General features: G+C 44.0%; 1 protein-coding gene across 6 annotated transcripts in view; it reads left to right on the top strand.

Annotated features, from left to right (window-relative positions):
• The first annotated feature begins 5,897 nt into the window (after positions 1–5,897).
• smap1 (small ArfGAP 1) overlaps positions 5,898–20,972 on the top strand; it is a 105,151-nt gene continuing 90,076 nt past the window's right edge. For all 6 annotated transcript variants that reach the window (XM_083650335.1, XM_083650334.1, XM_083650333.1 and 3 more), the window contains exon 1: positions 5,898–6,118. In XM_083650335.1, the coding sequence (XP_083506461.1) occupies positions 6,001–6,118 (118 nt within the window). In that variant the 5' untranslated portion in view covers positions 5,898–6,000. The remainder of the gene's footprint in view (positions 6,119–20,972) is intronic.

Here is a 20,972-nt window from a genome sequence, read left to right as displayed (position 1 = left end):
CCGTCTGGTGGAGTCAGGCTACCGTTCTACACCTATTCAATGGAAAAATGCCCCGAATTCGTATTTTGTTTTGTACACTTAAAACTCACTCGATAGTATGGATGGAAACATAGCTAATCTAGGTTTTCTAAGTCACATCAGATCCAAAAGGGAATTGGTTGGTCCCAGGTTTGACTGCAGTGTTTTGTGTGTGACAGTCCAGAGAATATTTCCAGGTTGTGTCCAGCAGGTTGTGTCCAGACTTGTGTTTGCTGTCTGTCAATAGACAATGTGAAATATTAACCCTTCAAATGACAGGCTGGGAATTTGTCCTCAATTTCCGCACACAACCCATTTAACTAGTGACACATTGGCCCCTTATGGTGAAGCATTTAAGAATTTGGACTGGATGACCTCCAACATGGCCGCCAGGTGAAGCACGTCACCTGAAAGCCCCTCTATAGGAAGGGATATCTAGTTTATCTGGGTTTTAGTAACAGAGATATTATATTTTCTGGAACTTTCCAGTTGTTTGTGGGAGATTGATTTGCAAGTAAACACACTCAGTCAGTACGTTTACATTCACTTAAAAAAATCAAATTATTGCTTAGTCCGCCTAAAACCGACTTTTGAAATGCATGTAAACATGTTAACTCGACTGAAATCAAAGTTATAAAAGTCCGACTAACGCACCCATATAATGCGATTGGGAGTCGATTTACTCCAGTTGGACTGGAACTGGACGAGGTGATCAGCGCATGCGCTAACATTCTTTGACCCGGAAGTCGGACAGCGTGTAAAACTGTTATGTTAGCGGCCAGGGAGCAATTAGCTAGAGCTAAATGTGAAGTTCGTTGATGTACAGTAGTAGTTAAATCTGTGTCTAGAATTTTTTTTTTTATGGAATATCTTAGTTTCAACTGTATTGAGCTCACAAGCGGCAGCTTTGTGTTATGTGACCATCCCTGCGTTTGAACGGTTTATCCGCGCTCTCTCTCTCAACATAAACATAACCTCGCTCGACCACATAAACACAGAACACAGCATAACAATGTCCTATCACTAAAATACACACAGGGCGCAGCGTCTCTCAACATAAACACACTGCCACACTATTATATGGGCCAGAAGTGATCGTTTTGAGGGGAAACGTTTGTATAATTATATCATATTTTTTTAATGAAATAGCTGCATTATTAAGAGACTTGCTACCAGTTGTCAGAATTGACGGAGCCTGCGGGGAAAGAGTGCACCTATCGTAGCGGAGGCAACATGATTCCATAAAAAAAATTGATTTCCCACCCGTGCGTGTATACTGAGACAAGGACAGTAGTCCGAGTAAATAGCCTAATCAAGCTATAACCATAGCTCGACTTAACTGTGCATGTAAACGTACTGATTGTGTCTGTGTGGTCTGTGAGTTCAAACAGACATAAGAATATGAATATATGACGCTACTTTGCACACTCCAGTCACCCATTTATTGAAGAGTGGTGGGAATTACATGGAGGCCATGGCCGCTGTTGCCCCTCCCTCTGGCCGTGATGCCCTGAGATCGCTAAGGCCACCTTGGCAGTGCCCTGCTACCAGCCTGCTGCTGTCAGTTGCTTTAAAAGCATCAGTGGTCTCAGTTTAATGTAACCTGCCATATGCAAAGAATGTGTCATTGGCTCATTTGAACACACATTTCAGAAAAATCACTCTTCACATTGTCAATAGAGCAATTGCCTTTGTGCCCTGGCATGTGGCCTTGTGCCCTAAAACCAATTGTGACGCGTCACGCGAGATGACCTTGCCCCTAAAATGAAGAAATTCCCACCCTGGTGGACATCAGACCTTCATATGGTTGCTGACAAGGCCAATAGTTTAGGATGAAAAATCAAAGGTTTGTCAGATGTTTTATACGCACATCCAAGAAGTGGACCAACATAAAATGGATGAATCCACATCATATGTGATATTGCTAACAGAGGAGAGGACTCATCGATCACTCTGATGATCTCATGCTGATCTGGGTCCAGCACGCTAAGACCAGCATTCCTGCTTGGTCCAAAATGATTTCTGATCCCATTGTCACCCAATTTTCCACTTTGATGTCAAGGAAACATCATTGTCTACACCTGTGTCAATTCAGTAAAGCCTTGCTATGGCAAAAGTCCTCCATCTCATATATGTTGCCAACAAAACATACTAATTGTTTAATGTGGTAAATTATTAGTTGTACTGTGTAGGTCAGAGGTTCCAAAACTTTTCAGACCATATGTACCAAACAAGATTTCCAAAGTACCACTTCCCACAGCGGATACCAACATTTGTTTTCATAAAATACAATTCACTGATTTAACAATGCAATAGCATCAGGAACGCTAAATAACAACTAGGGATGCACCAATTGTGAAGTTCTAGGCTGATATTGATGTTTAAAATAACAATTGGGCTGTTTTGCTTGTTGTTATTTGCTGATAGGCTGATGGCAGTCAGCAAGGGTCTTGAATACCACCAGGTGGAGCCTCGCGGACCACCAGTGGTCCCCGGACCACAGTTTGGGAATCACTGGTGTAGGTCACCAATTGGTCCTGATTTCTCCTTGATGTGACTTTTTTAGAGATGGCATCCAAATAAAGTTTTTTTTTTTGGCCTGATCTTTGTTCCCCATTATAATGATAAAAACCACAAGATCGGATTTGGACTCATGCTGTACCCTGCCATCCCCAATTAACATAATGTACAGACCTCCATAAACTGCCAAAGTGTTGATACCAGTACAGTTTACATTAGCATCCATTTTTCCTTTATTGGATGCAGGGCTCTCAGTAACAGGAGTAGTCTGCTGCCTCCTAGTGGCGACAAGCGTTAGTGTGTGATAGAAGTTTTTTTTTTAAAGGAAGATTTCAGTTTGTTGGTGGTGGTTAATAGGCTCATTTCACAGCAACCTTTTGAGGTGGTAAAGCAATAAATAACGCAGGTGTAATCATTAGCATTAGTGAGGGCACCTGGTACTGGAACACCTAAACAGAATGGAAGCATAATTAATGGTATTAGCGTACAGCTGCTTTGCTTCCTGCTTTGACCACCTCAAAAGGGTTGCTGTGAAATGGGTCCATTGCAGACTTGACTTGGTGCAGAAGACTTGAGACTTGACTTGGGTTCTACATTTGGACTTGAGACTTGACATTAATGACATGGACTTGACTTGGTAATCTACCTTTAGACTTGATACTTGAGTCTCGAGACTTGAGACTGACTTGGGACTTTTTTGCGAATTAATTGACTTGGTTATACCGTAACCTTTGTGAGTTCTCAGCTGGTTTTTGTTGACTGGCAGAGTCAGGCATGTTAAAAGCATGGGAATATTTCCTATTTATTTGATCTACACAGTATTTCATGTTTCACTGGAAACAACTGGTGTTGAGGATGGAAGTGCTTCTACAACTTTATATTTTTAAGTGTAAAGAACCAAGAGATGTCAGAGGCTATGTGAAAAGAAATTAATGTTGCTGTCAATTGATCAATGAGACGCTGATTCTGACTCTTCTAGTTTGGATGGTGTGTATCTTTAAACTGCCTGCTTCAAACCAGGAAGTAGATGATTTCTTATTATCATGGGATATTTGAAATTGAACTTTTATATGTTAACCACTGCTCTTTTTACCTGAAGTTGAGTTTTTATTGTAGAATTTTGTGTTCACTATATCCGGTACAATCACATGTAATTTACACATTACACATGTAATATACAGAATATGGCATTAATTTATTATAATTGTTTTAACCTTTTTTGTATTGTTTGTACTTACTCTCCTCTTTTTCCGGTGTCAAATTTGTTTGTATTACTATCATAATGTTTTAATGAGTTTCTTAAAGCCTGAAGTTAGAAATGTTCTCTGATTTCTGGTGTTTCATTAGGAATAGCCTGTGGTCTAACACTGTATACAGCTGTCTCTGCTGTTGGTCCTGTCTTTCAACATTAAAAAGTCATACATAATGTGTCTTTCATGCAACCCAAACCAGGATACTATACTTTATTGGAATTTTCTAGATTTTGAATCTTAATGCTTACTGTATTACAGATACTGAAAGCAATATTTTTTGGGTGCAACTGATGTTTTGCGCCAATAGAAGTTGTCATCAGTGATGTCATACATAGGCATTGTGACATCACTGATGATGTCATCAGTGACACACACACACACACAAGAGAGACTGAGGGAGAGAGAGAGACATTGCGTGTTCGAATCTCACCCGGAACAAGTTAGAATTTTTTTGTTAGGTATATATATGATGTTTCACTTTATATTAGGGTACACAAAAAGAGTAACTAATGGACAGGTAATAATTAAGTAATGATTAACTACTATACTCACAAACTGACCATTAACTAACCATAAACTAATGAGTAATTACTCTACTAAGGAATCATTAATGATTACCTACTATACTCACAAAGTGATTTTAACTAATGATTAACTACTATACTCAGAACTGACTTATCTAATCATTAATTAATGATTAACTAATGATTAAGGACCATTAGCTAATCATTAACTAAAAGTTCGTATCTCATTAGTTTACTGTTAACTACTATATTATTTGTGTACCTTATTGTAAAGTGTTACCATAATTTGTTTTCAGTAGTTGTGCCACCTTTCGTTTACATGAGAATAGCCTACCTGTATAGCCTACCTTTGCAGAAACAAAAAACAAAATGCATATTTAATGAAACTATCTTCCACTTATTAGGCTACTCAACCAGTCCAATAAAAGTAAAAAAAAATAAAATACAAACAATAACACCAAACCATACCTAGGAAGAGCAGCAGGGGGCACAATCAGTACAGCACAAACCAGACGATAGTGGGCGTGCTCTGTAGGGGGTGAGTAGGCTAATGCTATTAAGTTTTAAAAACTTGAATGTAGTAAAAAAATAAATACGATTGTCATATTTCATTTTAAACGGTTATGTTTATTATTTTATTTCTCGCCTATGGGCGTGCTCTGTACTTATGGGGCGTGCTCTGTACTGGCTCCGGCCGGAGCTGGACTCTTCTCTTCTTTGAGACCGGTGTCATGCCGAGTTTTGCACCCCCGCGAGAATTGCACCCCCACCATATTTTGGGACTGTTTTAACTTAAAAACAGGGATGCAAATCTCGGCAGGTACAAACTGCCGAGATTTGCACCCCCCTCCATAAAGCCAGGAGAGATCCCCAGGTCTCGAGGTCCTCTGTACCCGGATTTTTTAAGCACCAAGTCGGCTTTCATGAGCCAGAAGAGAGCCCCAAGCATGGAAGTCACCTCCACGCGGATCTAATCAAAGTCGGTCTCCATGAGCCAGGACAGACCCCCTGGCTTGGAGATCACGTCTACCCAGTCAATTATATCATTTTTAAACAGTTAAGTTTTCGTATAAATTATTACAATATGCTCCCGGAAGGTGGGGATGCAATTCTCGGCGGGGGTGCAAAACTCGGCATGACACCTGGCCTCTGGAAAAAGTGGACGTACACCAACGTCGTTGGACTGCGCCCACCTTGAGCTTCTCCACACTGCAGTGAGGGGCTTCTTTTTCCCCCTGCGTGCCACCCATTCCACCACACACACAAATGACACACTGTGATGACGACCACTTGTAGGTGAAGGTGTGCGCAGGGCGTGGCCGCCAGGTTAAGTCCACGAATGCAACATAATAATGCCACATTGAGGGCCTGTAGTGGCAAATGGTTAGTGTCTGAGTTAGACAAATAGTTAATCTAATATTTCATCTGACATCTTAATTTTAGCATTTATATTTCGGGCAACAAATTGATATTCCAGTTTGAGTGAAAGTGATGGATATGTAATTCCGGACAGCACCTGAAGGCAGCAGCAGTGACGTTGCTTTGGATCTATACCGTGCTAGCAGGGTGCGAGCAAACTGAACACAGGCGGCACAACACGGGGATGTCCCACCCTTTTTAATCCAAACTCGGTACTTTGTGGGTTTTATCGGCTGTACACAAGCAGGACTAGACAGTTTGGAGAGATGACGACGCGGTCAGAGAGAGAAAAAGCACTGAAACTGAATGAGCAGCATCAGGCCATTCTGTCCAAAATGCTGAGAGAAGATGACAACAAGTACTGTGCTGACTGCGAGGCAAAAGGTAAGCTGGGCTGGGGAGGCTTTGGTTTGGACATTCATTCATGTGTGTGTGCGGAAAGATGAAATGATGTGACACTGATGCCAGCTAGCCCTGGGAACTTGGTAGCTAACGACGGCTTGCTATGGCTAGCAACATTCTTTTCCATGTAGTTATGTGTAGCTATGGTGGTGCACATCCCCTCTGCCTTGCACAGCCCCAGACTAAATTTTTTTCTTTTTTACATTTTACATTTTTATGCAAGGGAAGTACTCGTGGTCACAATGTCTAATAATACAAAATGAACAATATTGTCCGACATTCACATCAGTGAATTTAGCCAGAATAAAACATAGTAATTCCTTTCAGACCTTTCAAAATAAAACCTTTAATGACGAATTATTTTTGGCTCATTCCAACAACAAGAAGTACTAGTACTACTACTGTTGTACTACTACTACTACTACTACTACTACTACTACTACTACTACTGTTGTACTACTACTACTACTACTACTACTACTACTACTACTACTACTACTACTACCACTGATAATAATATGTAGAAAGTGAATTGCAGCTTTACAAGAGAGTAATAAAAGATTAAATTAAAAGCAAAAACAATGACAGCAAGGCATGTATTTTTTTTTTTATACAAAACCAACTCAAAAAAGAAATAAAAAGACTTGAAGAAGTCAAGACAATTGTATTTATATTGTGCCAAATGATAGCAAAAGTTTTCTTGAGATAATAGCAGGGAAAAGACCAAACTCTTTAGTTTTAGACCCAACAAACAAACAATTCAGACACGAGCAAGCACATGGTGCCTTTACTGCTCGGTCATGTGGCAATAGAAGCAATTTCCCAACAAGAGCATGCACTTGGCGGTGGTGACAAGCAAAGACCCCTTTAACAGGGAAGAAACCATTTGGCTCTATGTGGACATTCATCTGCCTTGACCAGTTGGGTTGAGAGAGAGAGAGGGAGAGAGAGACTGGGGTGCATAACAGTGGCAGTAATAACAATGATACCAGTATCAATAAAAGTAAAAACATAGTAATAATGCAGTGACAACAATTCAATTCAGACTTTATTCAGGACAAAGCTCAGAGGGGTCCATAGCACAATAAAATACACAAGAGAGAGATATATAAAAACAAACAAACATAGCAACACAAGACAACTATAATAATAATAGTAATAGCAGTGGGTCACTTCCCACTGGTATCAGTATCGGGAACACGGAGTGATTGAAAAGTTGATACCACTTTGGCCAGCATAAGTTTCTCATCCAGGTTATGCAAAGTATTGCCTTTTATGATCTTTTAAAAATTGTGTTGTTGTTGTTGCTTTTATTTTGAAGTCAAAACGGCCGTACTTCCGGTGTTATTCTGTGTTATTGTGGCTGACTTGAAGCAGCTTTTGCCCGACAGTATCGATGTCATGTCCTTGACTGGTTTATTAATGAGTGGAAAACGAGTGTGTCTGCTGTACGCAGGGGTTGTCTTTATCTAGTCGTGGGGAACACAAAATTACCCATTTAGTTTGCTAGCTGAATGTTCTGTGTGGAGAACCACATCAGCATCAGATACTCTTCTCAAGCCTACAGCCACTACCTTATTGTGTGACCCGATATGGGCTGTCATCATGCCAAACTCCATTCAGAAATCTGGCAGTTTAATGTTCCCTACTTGGCTTACTTATCAGCAGCAGACGAATTTTACTGGTACAACATGACTCAAGACCTTTTCCAAATCGTTAGGGCCCACTCCTCTACTCGACATACATCCAATACACAATGCAGCACTTATTTCAATAAAGAAAGTTTATCTTTTTATTTCTCTATTTATTTTACTGTAAGTGCTGCTTGATGATCAGCTATGACGATTGCTGAAACATGGTAATATCTGCTCTTCCAGCCAGGTGTGTATGTTTGACGATGAGCCAGCAAGCATTGATTTGATTTCTCAGATTTTTGAATGGGGTTTGACTTGATGTTCTCCCCACACACAATATTAAGTGAATGGGACATATCTGGGCTACCTATGACTGAGATGAAAGGCTTTTTGCGTTATCTAGTGTCCTCTAGGGAGAGAGTGGTGTCAGCGGAGGACCAAAATGCGTGACTCATTACCCAATGAACAGCCAGGAAAGGGTCTTGCGCTACGTTTGAATGCTAAAATAAAGCTGATAATGTACAATTTGATAAAAAAAAAACAACACTTTAAAAGTACAACACAAACTGTCCATTTTGCTGCAACTCGACAGTGCTGCTTAATAGAGAGCCGCAGGGATGACGTATTTTTGTAGTCGGAACGCGGAAGTCCCGGACTTCCTGGTTCTTCACTGTTTCTGCCTATGGGATTTTTGAATGGGTTTTTGGCGTGGTGCTTCAAATAAGGTCTGTGGGCAACGCAAGCTTAATCAAACGCGAACCAGTGTTCAGCGGGATAATCTTCACACATGAGGACCACTTTCATGAGTTTTGAAGCGTAAATGCGAGCCCTAGAAGTAAAAAGCTCGTGCTAAGCTAATCCAGAACTACACACAGTGTCGCATAGGCTTCCCCGTCACATCACCACTCAACCTGGAGTGTTGTTGATGTGTGCGCTGCTGTGCACTGATTACCCCGGACTGAACCAGGTGAGGGAAAGAGAATTTCCGTGTTCGTCCTTTGAAGTGATGACGTTATTGACGTATAGTATCCCCATCGGCTCAACAGTGTAGTCTCATTTAGCCGTTTGCTAGCTAGCCGCCCTTTTAACGGCACATAAAAGCTTATCCTACTGAACACTGGTTCGCATTTGATTAAGCTTGCGTTACCCAGAGACCTTATTAGAAGCATCGCGCCAAAAACCCATTCAAAAATTTCATAGACGAAAACAGAGAAGAACCAAGAGTGTTAGCATCGATGATTTCCGGACTCGTTCCTGCGGCTCTCTATCCAGGACCTTACTTCCTGGAACTCTTGAGAGTAAAAAACTGGTCCATTGGAGTGAATGGAGATGTCGCGACTCTTCTATATACACAGCTCTGGTGTTATCATCATGCCTATGTGGCATGACATCTCTGACAGTTGTTGCTAGATGTCCCCCATTCAGTGACTCAATTAGAGTTGAGCCATCTTTTTAGGCTTATACTTGTTTATTATGTATATATCATGCTGTAAGTCATTTCCCCAGGGCTCTCAAACTCATTTTAGTCCACGGGCCACATGCAACCCAATTTGGTGTCAAGTGGGCCAGACAATAATAATCAATAATAACCTATACATGACAAAACCTCAAAATCTTCCTGTTTATCTTAGTGTAAAGAATGAATCTACTGTCTGTACTGTGAATTACAATCAGGGGTGTGGTGGAAGGTAAACGCAATTTACCCACCCCTTTGAAATGAGGCAGATAGTTTACTCACCTATTTTCAGATCAACTGTATCAATCAATGAGGGCAAACAAGGTGGGTAAACTACTCACCTTGGATAGTTTACCCACCTCTGTATTTACCACTACACCCCTGATTACAATTGAGACAACTGTGCAATTCTCTATAGTCAAGCAAACGTAATGAAAATAGCTGACCATTTAGTGATTAATACAGATAACATGAATAGGCGACTTAATATTTAACTTGCTCCTGAAACCTGCTACCTCTTAGCCTTCACAAGTGCATCACATTGGATTGAAGGACTTCTCAGTGCAATTTTCACACTTTGCAAAGTCATCCTTTGGGCCGGATTGGACCCTTTAGGGCCCCCGGGCCGCATGTTTGACACCCCTGCCATAGATGATAGGGTCAGCAAATTGATTTTGGTTGTTTGCCTCATATGATGATGATCACCAGCTGGAGATCATAACTGTGGTTTACCCTCTTTTTTACTAACCATGACTGTTGTTACCTTTTACTGTATGTCATCATGGCACTGATAGCCTTCTCTCACATTTTCTCCTGTCGTGTGTGTGTGTGTGTGTGTGTGTGTGTGTGTGTGTGTGTGTGTGTGTGTGTGTGTGTGTGTCTGTGTGTGTGTGTGTGTGTGTGTGTGTGTGTGAGACAGTGAGTCAGATCACTTTGTGTAATAATGTGTGAATTAGACTATTAAGACACACCTCAGCCCTCTTATGTCACCTGCTCCTCCCCTTCCAGGCTTTACTTCGTTGCCGCGGGCGATAACGTTGACACGATAACGTTGTGACACGGCGACACACAGTCAGACGTTTCTGTCAACATGAACTTTATAATGGGAAGGATCACTTGAGAATGTGAGAACATGAACACACCCATACTGGTGAAAGTGGGCCATGAGAGTGGCTTTATTTGCTATTCTCCGACCGTTGTTAAAAAGTGCTTTGTTGTGGGCCGGCTGGGAAAGTTGGTCTTACAGTTATCGTATGTGCGTGTTTGTTTCTCTTGTGAGTTGGCGATTTACAGCATGTAGCATGTAGAGCACATTGTTCTTGTAAATCCTCTTAATGATTTGGTCCTGGGTTACTGTCAGATGGAGGAGCCTGTGTGTGCTATGTGGAAGCTGGAGTGTGAATTGAAAGGAGAGAAAAGTGTTGCTGCTTATCTGTCGTCTCCATGTCATCAGCCCTGCGTCTCTCCCTGCCTCCCTCCTCCTCTGGTTTCTGCCTTCACACTCACTTCAGGCCTATTCATTGCTTCTTTTCTAGCCCGTGTAGAGCAGCTAGCAGGTTTCTCTGGGTTAAATGGCCCATGTAGAGCAGCGTGCAGGTTTCTCTGGGTTACATGGCCCATGTAGAGCAGCTAGCAGGTTTCTCTGGGTTACATGGCCCGTGTAGAGCAGCTAGCAGGTTTCTCTGGGTTACATGGCCCGTGTAGAGCAGCGTGCAGGTTTCTCTGGGTTACATGGCCCATGTAGAGCAGCTAGCAGGTTTCTCTGGGTTACATGGTGCGTGTAGAGCAGCGTGCAGGTTTCTCTGGGTTACATGGCCCGTGTAGAGCAGCTAGCAGGTTTCTCTGGGTTACATGGCCCGTGTAGAGCAGCTAGCAGGTTTCTCTGGGTTACATGGCCCGTGTAGAGCAGCTAGCAGGTTTCTCTGGGTTACATGGCCTGTGTAGAGCAGCGTGCAAGTTTCTCTGGGTTACATGGCCCGTGTAGAGCAGCGTGCAGGTTTCTCTGGGTTACATGGCCCGTGTAGAGCAGCGTGCAGGTTTCTCTGGGTTACATGGCGCGTGTAGAGCTGCTAGCAGGTTTCTCTGGGTTACATGGCCCGTGTAGAGCAGCGTGCAGGTTTCTCTGGGTTACATGGCCCGTGTAGAGCAGCGTGCAGGTTTCTCTGGGTTACATGGCCCGTGTAGAGCAGCTAGCAGGTTTCTCTGGGTTAAATGGCCCATGTAGAGCAGCGTGCAGGTTTCTCTGCTCTACATGGCCCATGTAGAGCAGCTAACAGGTTTCTCTGGGTTACATGGCCCGTGTAGAGCAGCGTGCAGGTTTCTCTGGGTTACATGGCGCGTGTAAAGCAGCGTGCAGGTTTCTCTGGGTTACATGGCCCGTGTAGAGCAGCTAGCAGGTTTCTCTGGGTTACATGGCCCGTGTAGAGCAGCTAGCAGGTTTCTCTGGGTTACATGGCCCGTGTAGAGCAGCTAGCAGGTTTCTCTGGGTTACATGGCCCGTGTAGAGCAGATAGCAGGTTTCTCTGGGTTACATGGCCCGTGTAGAGCAGCTAGCAGGTTTCTCTGGGTTACATGGCCCGTGTAGAGCAGCGTGCAGGTTTCTCTGGGTTACATGGGGGTTATTATTATTACTTGGCATTATTACTCGGCACTTGAGCACTGATCGCTAAGATCGGATGGAGCTGGATGTGTTTTGTAGCGTTTGGACTTTTTACGTCCCGTGCAGTGGAATGAAGCCACGGAAATAGCCTGGAAACTTGTAACACGTCGGTGAACAGATTGAACAAAAGATCCTATTTCTTTGAGTCTGGCGTTTTGCTCTCACCTTGCTTTCACCTCATCACCGAAAGAGGAAGTGATGCACAAGGGGGTTTCAGTCTCATTTGTCATTTAAATGAGCTGCACACCTGACACGGCACGGGCCAACAACAGCAACTCACTGCTACTGGGGAAGTGGGAACACTGGTCTCTGGCCAACCAACACACCAGTCCAGTTAGTGGAACAGAGAGGCATCATTGTATCCAGCAATGTGTGACATTGCATTCCAACTGCTGTCGATTGTAAACAATTCCATAATCTCATCATAAATGTAGTTTCTTTCTTTCTTCTTCTTTGATATTTATTGCTTTATACAATGTGCACAAACAATATCTGGGCTGAAACAAACAATGCAGCACCAGTTGCAGCCAGACAGGAGTGTCGCAGGTTACAATCATCTGCATTTTTGAAGTATGTTTGTTCCTTCGTGATCATGTGTCAAAAATATGTGTTAAAGGAAAATCAAACATGATTGATGAACATGAACTTTTTGTTTCTTTTGTAAAGCCAGCATTTTCTCTAGTTCCATGCTCTGATGAGGAACCATTCTGATGAGGTACATCTGAGTCACTTAAAGGGATAGGCCAACTTTTGGGGAGATTCGCCTATCGCCCATACATAAACAAGATAAACAATGCCTTTGTCGTCACTCTCCGCGCAGGATGCTGTGAGATACAGCCGTTAACCAAACTAAGCAAGAGTAACTCAAGTTACTTCCTCGTTTGCCATGAGGTGCTGTACACAGCAACTTTGTTAGTTCGGTTACTCTTTGTTTGTTTGAGGCGCTGTGTGAAATCACTGCACCTGGCGGCCATGTTTGGAAAGTAGTTCCGGCTATCCATTTACCTTCAAAAATGACCGTTTCTCAGATTAATATTTCATCTCGTGGTGAGTACACGAGTGACAACATTTACAGTAGTACATAGAGCTTTTTGGCACTGTTAGAAAGAACGTGAACGGCTGTACCGTTTACTCCAATTAATTTGCTAATCTAACGAACTGAACGACTGTGCCTCACAGCATAACTGCACGGAGAGTGACGACAAAGGCATTGCTTAATTATCTTGTTTATTTTTTATTTTTTTATTTTTTTCCCCCGATTTTTTTATCCCATTTTTATCCCCCTTAGTGCTAATTTACTTTTTTTTTTTATCCTGGTTGCTACTCCACCCTCTGCCGATCTGGGGAGAGCGGAAACTGGCTCCATGCTTCCTCCGAGACATGGGCAGTTAGCCAGCCGCTTCTTTTCACCTGACAGGGGAAGCTTCACTGGTAGGACATAGCACGTGGGAGGTTCACGCTATTCCAACCGGTTCCCCTCCCTCCGAACAGGCGCCCTTAACGACCAGAGGAGGAACCACATTAGCAACCAGGATATTGCATGTTTTGGTGAAGGGGGTTCCTATATGAAGGAAACCCTCGGGAGGCACGGGGAGAACATGCAAACTCCACACAGAAAGGCCCTTTTGACGACCCCACCCGGGCGGTGGGCACTCGAGGACATGCGGACGGGCACGCATTCCTTCAGCGTTCACAGCGTCCCAGGTGAGAATCGAACCCAGGACCTTCGAGCTGTGAGGCGACAGCGCTTACCACTGCACCACCGTACCCCCCTAAACAATTATCTTGTTTATGTATGGGCGATATAGCAAATAATCTCCCAAAAAGTTGGCCTATCCCTTTAATTATGTAGAATTGATCTTCATTGGCTTCACACTGTTTAAGAGCGGAGTGAAATGAAACCAGTTTCTCGACACTGGATTTCACAAATGTGTTGTGTGTGATGGTTGGTGAAATCTGAAGGGTCTAGATGATGGATGGTGAGATCTGAAGGGTCTAGACAGGCTTCAGCACCACAGTCCCTTGCAGCAGGTGTTGATGCTGTGATGTGTTTGGAAGCCTCCCAGATGCCATCAGCCTCCCACATGCTGTCCCCGGTTGTGAATTTGACCAAACTCCCTGCAGTAGATCCTTCCCCTCATCAATATAAAGGTGCATGCCAAGACTGTTATGATGCCCTATAGGCTGAGCCTCTCTCTGTGGCTTCCCAGCACACTTGGGTCTAGTATGCTATGCAGCAGCAGGTGCATGATCCAAAGGTGTTAATGAGTGAAAGAGATAATTGCCTTCTCCTCCGCTTTGAGCAGTATAGATGATGGTAAAAGAGTACCGCAGGAATGACGTATTTTTGTAGGCTTACCCAGAAGTCCCTGCACTTCTGGTTCCTACGTGTAAAAGTAAAGCAAAGTAAAGAGTTTTGTATGCGAATTTCAGTTAAATGCACGAAATAAGGTCTGTCTGTGGTTAGTCTGGCTGGCCAACCTCCCCTCCCTACCGGGAGAAGAGTCTGGCGGCGCAGGTCTCCATTGTGCGATTGCGATGGGCGGCGCTTGGCAGCAGTGCCCTTGGAAAATAGTTTCCAACAATCCAACTTGCCATTTTCAGCGTGTAGCAACGAGCTAGCGTGTAGGTTTCTGCCGTTAGCTTGCTAGCTAGTTAGCGTTGTTGTTTTCACTGAGGCGGCAGGGCACCGTTTACAGCGACACACAGGGAGGAGGGAGCGGAAGCCGCTCTGATTGACATGGTCGGAGCCAATGACAGAGCTTGTAATAATAAGCGGGGAGCGGACATCCGGCAGTGACTGAAACAGTCGCTCCAATGCGGAGCAGCTGTAGAGCAGGGGAGGGCTTATCCCAGTAGCCTGTTTCTGTGAAGCCAGACGACTCACGGAAGGGAGGGGAGGCTGGCTTTTGTTAACAAAAGTTTATGAAACAGCAAACTTTGTGTTCAGCGAGATCATCTTCACAAACGAGGGCCACTTTTACGACTTTTGAAGCGTTTTCTGAAAATCGCATAAAAAAGGCATTTTACGCTTCAAAAATCATAAAAGTGGTCCTCATTAGTGGAGATGATTAACCACAGACCTTATTTCAAGCATTTAACCAAAATCCCCGTGCAAAAATCCCGTTGACTTTTACACGTAGGAACCGGAAGTTCTAACATCCAGGTCTTCCGGACTCATTCTGCGGTACTCGATGGATCTTGTCCAGTAAATCAGTGAAAAGCCTCGAGACATAATGTCAGGCTGCTCAGTGGCTGTTTGACACACCTACTGTACCGTGGTATCAAATGAGATAGGTTGGACAATGGTAGAGGTAGTAGTTGATCGGACGTAAACATTTTGAGAGGTCATGCGCAGAGAAATATTATGTTAATTGCCGATGCCGACATATATCTGCATTTTTCCCCATCTCATTTCAGAGAACATCAATTCTCCTGTAGTGGAAATTAACACATTGTTATGCCTACTCTTATCATGATGGCTCAGGCTGCAGTCTGTGTGTCTGGGTGGTCCACACCTACATACCTGCCTGCAGTCCGTGTGTCTGGGCTGCAGTCTGTGTGTCTGGGTGGTCCAGACCTACATACCTGCCTGCAGTCCGTGTGTCTGGGCTGCAGTCTGTGTGTCTGGGTGGTCCAGACCTACATATTTACCTGCTGCAGTCCATGTGTCTGGGCTGCAGTCTGTGTCTGGGTGGTCCAGACCTACATATTTACCTGCTGCAGTCCATGTGTCTGGGCTGCAGTCTGTGTGTCTGGGTGAGGCATCCCTGCTTTGACCGCTGCAGTGGTGCTGGCTCACCTGAGACCCAACTGTAATTCCACCCTCACTCCTGCACCTGCTTACGTCTCCGGTGCTGCACGCACTGCCCTATATATATAGAGAGAGAGAGAGAGAGAGAGAGAGAGAGAGAGAGAGATTTGCAGTGCTTAGCACTTGGAAATAGTCCCATTCATACAAACGAATGGCCATACAACCACAACACCATGGGGAGTGACAGTGGGTATAGCATTTTTGAGAGGTTGTGGTGGACAATATAAAGACACTTTTTGGTTTCTCTAAAACCAAGCTTATGTCCTTATTTAATCAACAAATTTGTTTAATCGCTATTTATTAGAAGTTATTAGGTATGTCAAGATTTTAATACATTTCAACAGAATCAAAAATAACAACTCGAGCCACGAGGTCAACCGCTCAGGGAAAGTGCAGAATTTATTCCACAACGCAAGACCTCCTTTGGCCAATCATCTGTCACCTTTTATGGCCATAAAAGAATGGAACAGTCTTCCAACTGAACTACCTAGTAACAACAACAACAACAACACATTTTCAAACTTTCTCTCGTCTAGCAAAAACACTGGATACTTGCACAGCAAAGGTGCACACATTTGTAATTGTGGTTGTTTCAGGGTTGGGGGTGTAGGGCTGATTGTGATTGTATACCGTATTTAAATTGATTGCCATAATATTTCGTACTCTTTTAACATCTCACTATCATTGTAGTACTTATCGACTACGGGTGGAAAATTGAGCTAAAACCTAGTACACAACATCTTTCCTTTGTGTATAGGTTCATGTTCCTTGTACATTGTCCCTGTTCAAAAATAAAGAAATTAATTAATTCGAGCCACTGTGAAAACCGCTTTTGGCATGCTTCTCTGGCATGCAGGTTTTTACACCTACCTGTCTTTAGGCCTGCTCAACAAGTTCATCAACCAACCAAACTTCCTGGCTGCATTAGCTGTCATTGGACATGCTGTGTTTCAACATTGTATTACAATGTTTACAATGAACACACACTGTTGCCTTTTTGGGTGTAATTCTCCCACACTTTGCCCTGCTTCCTTGGCTTTCTTCGTCCTCTCTGTATAAGCCGTGAAGTTAAATTTCGCCTTTGTGGTGTTAAATCTGTCAGCAATTATTTTTAGAAAATAGCAAATGGCCTTACATTGTCGATTAATAGGTTATGTTTGCCATAAGCAAACTTAAAATTGTTGTTCATGTATGTGGGTATTGGAAACAATCTACAGTAGATCACAATAACCGTTGAATGTGATACTGCATCCCCATAGGGAAATGCAGGCTCAGGCTTTTGTCTTTCCTGTCACATGTTTCCTCTCCTCCCTCACTGCCACACTCATCTCATCTCCTACCAGGAAGCGACTTGAAGAACAGTGAGAGGGGAGGAGAAGTGAACAGGATCCGGACAGTGATGCTCATTTCCTTATGTCATCACAAAGGTCCGAGTCAATTACAGATGAAGTCACCCTACCACAAACTTCCAGTGCTATTATAGCCAATCACAGGGCTTCATCAATTACAGATGAAGTCGCCCTACCACAGCCTTCCAGTGCTATTATAGCCAATCACAGGGCTTCATCATTCCCGGCCTTTTGATGCTTAGTTAGTCTGAATCTGCATGTTATAAGATCACATAGGTGTAAACTGCTGTATGTGTGTGCCATCATATGGAGACATTACATGGAGTTTACGGTAGGATTAAGCCTGTGAGCTAGTGTATATAAATGTTTTCAAGTAAACATACAGTATGTCATTATGCATGTATGCACGCATGTCAAAAATCAAAAGCCACGTAGCCACACACTCAGTGTGTGCTTATTCAATAAACTGAGTGTTCAATCAAAAATCACTTTCTTACACTAACTACTCTGAAAATAGCATATCCATATTAGGGATGTAACAATAACCGGTTTTAATGATAACCGTGATAAAATTCCTTACGATGACCGTACCGTTTAAAATTTTCATGATCATTAAAACCGTGGTACCGTGATTACAGTGCTTTGAAAAACATGGTAAATGTTGTCCATCATCAACCAAAGTTGGCAACCGTCTCGCAGATGCAAACGTGACGTGCAGGCTTGAAGAAATGATTTCAGTGAGTGTATCAATCCTTTTTGGGTCTGAGTTTTCAATATAAAACTTGGTGAAATGATTTCTGTGAGTGTATTTAGTACCTTTTCCATTGTTTTATTTTTCTAATTTTCAGCTTTTAGAACATGAAAAGCAAAACAATAAACAAAAAACATAAAGAAGCAAAACAAACTCAAACACAAAAAGAGAGAGAGAGAAAAAAAACATACCAACATTGCGACATGGTGCTACCAGCTACTTAAGAAGCCAAAAGATCCTGTACATCAAATCTTGTGCGACGAGTCCATGTGAAATCAACTGTGCAAGTTACTTGTCGTTTCTAACCTCGTCCAAGTAGGCCAGAAACGGGTCCCATATAGTTGGGAACTTCCCGAGCGAGTTGGTCCTCAAGAACTCTTTCAAGAGTCTTTCCATACGTACAACCGAAACCATGTCCGCCAGCCACAATTGAAAAGAAGGCGGGGAGGGGGACTTCCAATCTTTCAGAATGAGTCTTTTGGCGACAGTCATCCCCTGCGTCAGAGACTGCTGCCCAGCTGTGGGGAGGAGCAGAGAGGATTCCGAGCAGCCGAAGATGGCGAGTTCTGCCTCCAGCTGGAGGGTTATTTCATAGGCCTTATTAGAGTACCAGTCAAATATCTTGGCCCAGAATCCAGATAGTGAAGGGCAAAACCAAAAAGCATGTGAGAGTGTACCCTCTAACAGCTGACATCTATCACATAATGGAGAGACAGAAGGGTAGATCTTGTGCGTATTTAGTACTTTTTGAACATTTTCAGCACATTTGAACAAACCGTGATATTACTGATAACATGATCATTTTGGTCACTATCATCGTGTGATATGACATTTTCATATCGTTCCATCTCTAATCCATAGAACACTGGAGATCATGCGCTGCTTCTTAGATCCATGCAACAAACCCGACTCTGTTCATCGTCGACAATTACTTCATTCACATTCATTTTTTCCTTGGGTACAGTGCTCTTCCTTTCATCGCCAGCAGATGGAGTCCCATCCTCACTTTAACCGTTCGTTCACCCATCATCATTTTAGTTGCATATTGGTTATTGTTGCGTACTGTTTCGCTCAGAGGATTCTGAATCATGTGGCGTAACACTCATCCTTCCCTCCTCCCTCAACAAATCACATATTCTACCAAAATGTGGAGTGAGAGATGTTATTTCAGTTGTGATACGGGTTCACTCTCCATATCTGTTTCAGCTGCTCATATTACTGTGTGAAAACTCTTACAGCAGCCATCCATCATGATATATGAACTGTCTGGACTGTAATGTTCCTGTTTCTGTTGTCCGGCGAGACAATAACATGAGATGATGAGCTTTTAGGATGGTTTTAGGGGGGGAAATGGTGCACGGTGAAGAAAACCTTCCTCCGTGTGGAAGCTGCCTATCCTCCTCTAAGCACCGATACGCAGTTACGCAGATTGACCACCAGGGAGCAGTACAGCACTTTTATCTATTGTCTATATTTCTCCCCACACCTTCCTCCCTTTTTCATCCTGGCTCTGACTCTTGGCACGTCTGAAGATTTTGGGATTCTATGAGCACGATTCATTAATTGGAAAAAGGCGGAGTTTACCCCCTCATTTTGTTTAAGGGGAGCAGGCTACCGCTGAATTTCAGCACTGTGATTGGTGTATTCCCATGGCCACGCCACAGCACAATTGGAGTCTTGTGAGTCTATTTCCCAGAGCCAGAAATGAAAGAGAGAAGAGTTTGGGACCATTCAAATTGTATATTATTTGCTTTCATAATGACAAATAAAACTCATAAAGCTCTTATCTAAAGCAGAAGTGCTTCACAAGAAGGCATATCAACTAAAATAGTACATAATAATATGAGGGAGGTGTGATTAGGAGACGCATACAAAAGGATAATTGGTTTGAATAAATTAGAATAAGATAATTGCAGTCGCTCAAGTCAGACAAAGTTAAAGCTGCTTTAAATTTGCAGTGTCAGCGACGAAAGAGCCGGCTCTCTGCTCTCTACTGTCGACTGTCTGAGCTTGCAGAAACCTGCGTCGCTAAACTCAAGCTTTTCCTCGACCACCACCGAGCCCCATCACCACCACCAAGCCCCATCACCACCACTGAGCCCCATCAGCACCACCACTGAGCCCCATCACCACCACCACTGAGCCCCATCACCACCACCACTGAGCCCCATCAGCACCACCACTGAGCCCCATCACCACCACCACTGAGCCCCATCACCACCACCAAGCCCCATCACCACCACTGAGCCCCATCACCACCACCACTGAGCCCCATCAGCACCACCACTGAGCCCCATCAGCACCACCACTGAGCCCCATCAGCACCACCACTGAGCCCCATCACCACCACCACTGAGCCCCATCAGCACCACCACTGAGCCCCATCACCACCACCACTGAGCCCCATCAGCACCACCACTGAGCCCCATCACCACCACCACTGAGCCCCATCAGCACCACCACTGAGCCCCATCAGCACCACCACCAAGCCCCATCACCACCACCACTGAGCCCCATCACCACCACCACTGAGCCCCATCACCACCACCACTGAGCCCCATCAGCACCACCACTGAGCCCCATCAGCACCACCACTGAGCCCCATCAGCACCACCACTGAGCCCCATCACCACCACCACTGAGCCCCATCACCACCACCACTGAGCCCCATCACCACCACCACTAAGCCCCATCACCACCACCACTGAGCCCCATCAGCACCACCACTGAGCCCCATCACCACCACCACTAAGCCCCATCAGCACCACCGAGCCCCATCAGCACCACCGAGCCCCATCACCACCACCGAGCCCCATCAGCATCCTCGCTTTCACACCGCGGAGGACCGCCAAGGCTGACATCTGTGGTCACCGTTTCTTTCTACCTTCCTTCCTACCTTCCTTCCACACACACACACACACACACACACACACACACACACACACACTCACACGTCACACACACACACACACACACACACACACACACACACACACACACACACACACACACACTCTCTCTCTCACGTCACACACACACACACACACACACACACACACTCTCTCTCTCTCACGTCGCACACACACACACACACACACACTCTCTCTCACACGTCACACACACACACACTCTCTCTCTCTCTCTCTCTCTCTCACACACGTCACACACACACA

The sequence above is a fragment of the Poromitra crassiceps genome (genome assembly GCF_964638095.1).
Source record: "Poromitra crassiceps genome assembly, chromosome: 14".
Lineage (NCBI taxonomy): Eukaryota > Metazoa > Chordata > Actinopteri > Beryciformes > Melamphaidae > Poromitra > Poromitra crassiceps.
Note: the sequence above shows the minus strand (reverse complement) of the source record. Positions and strands in the feature narration are given on the sequence as shown.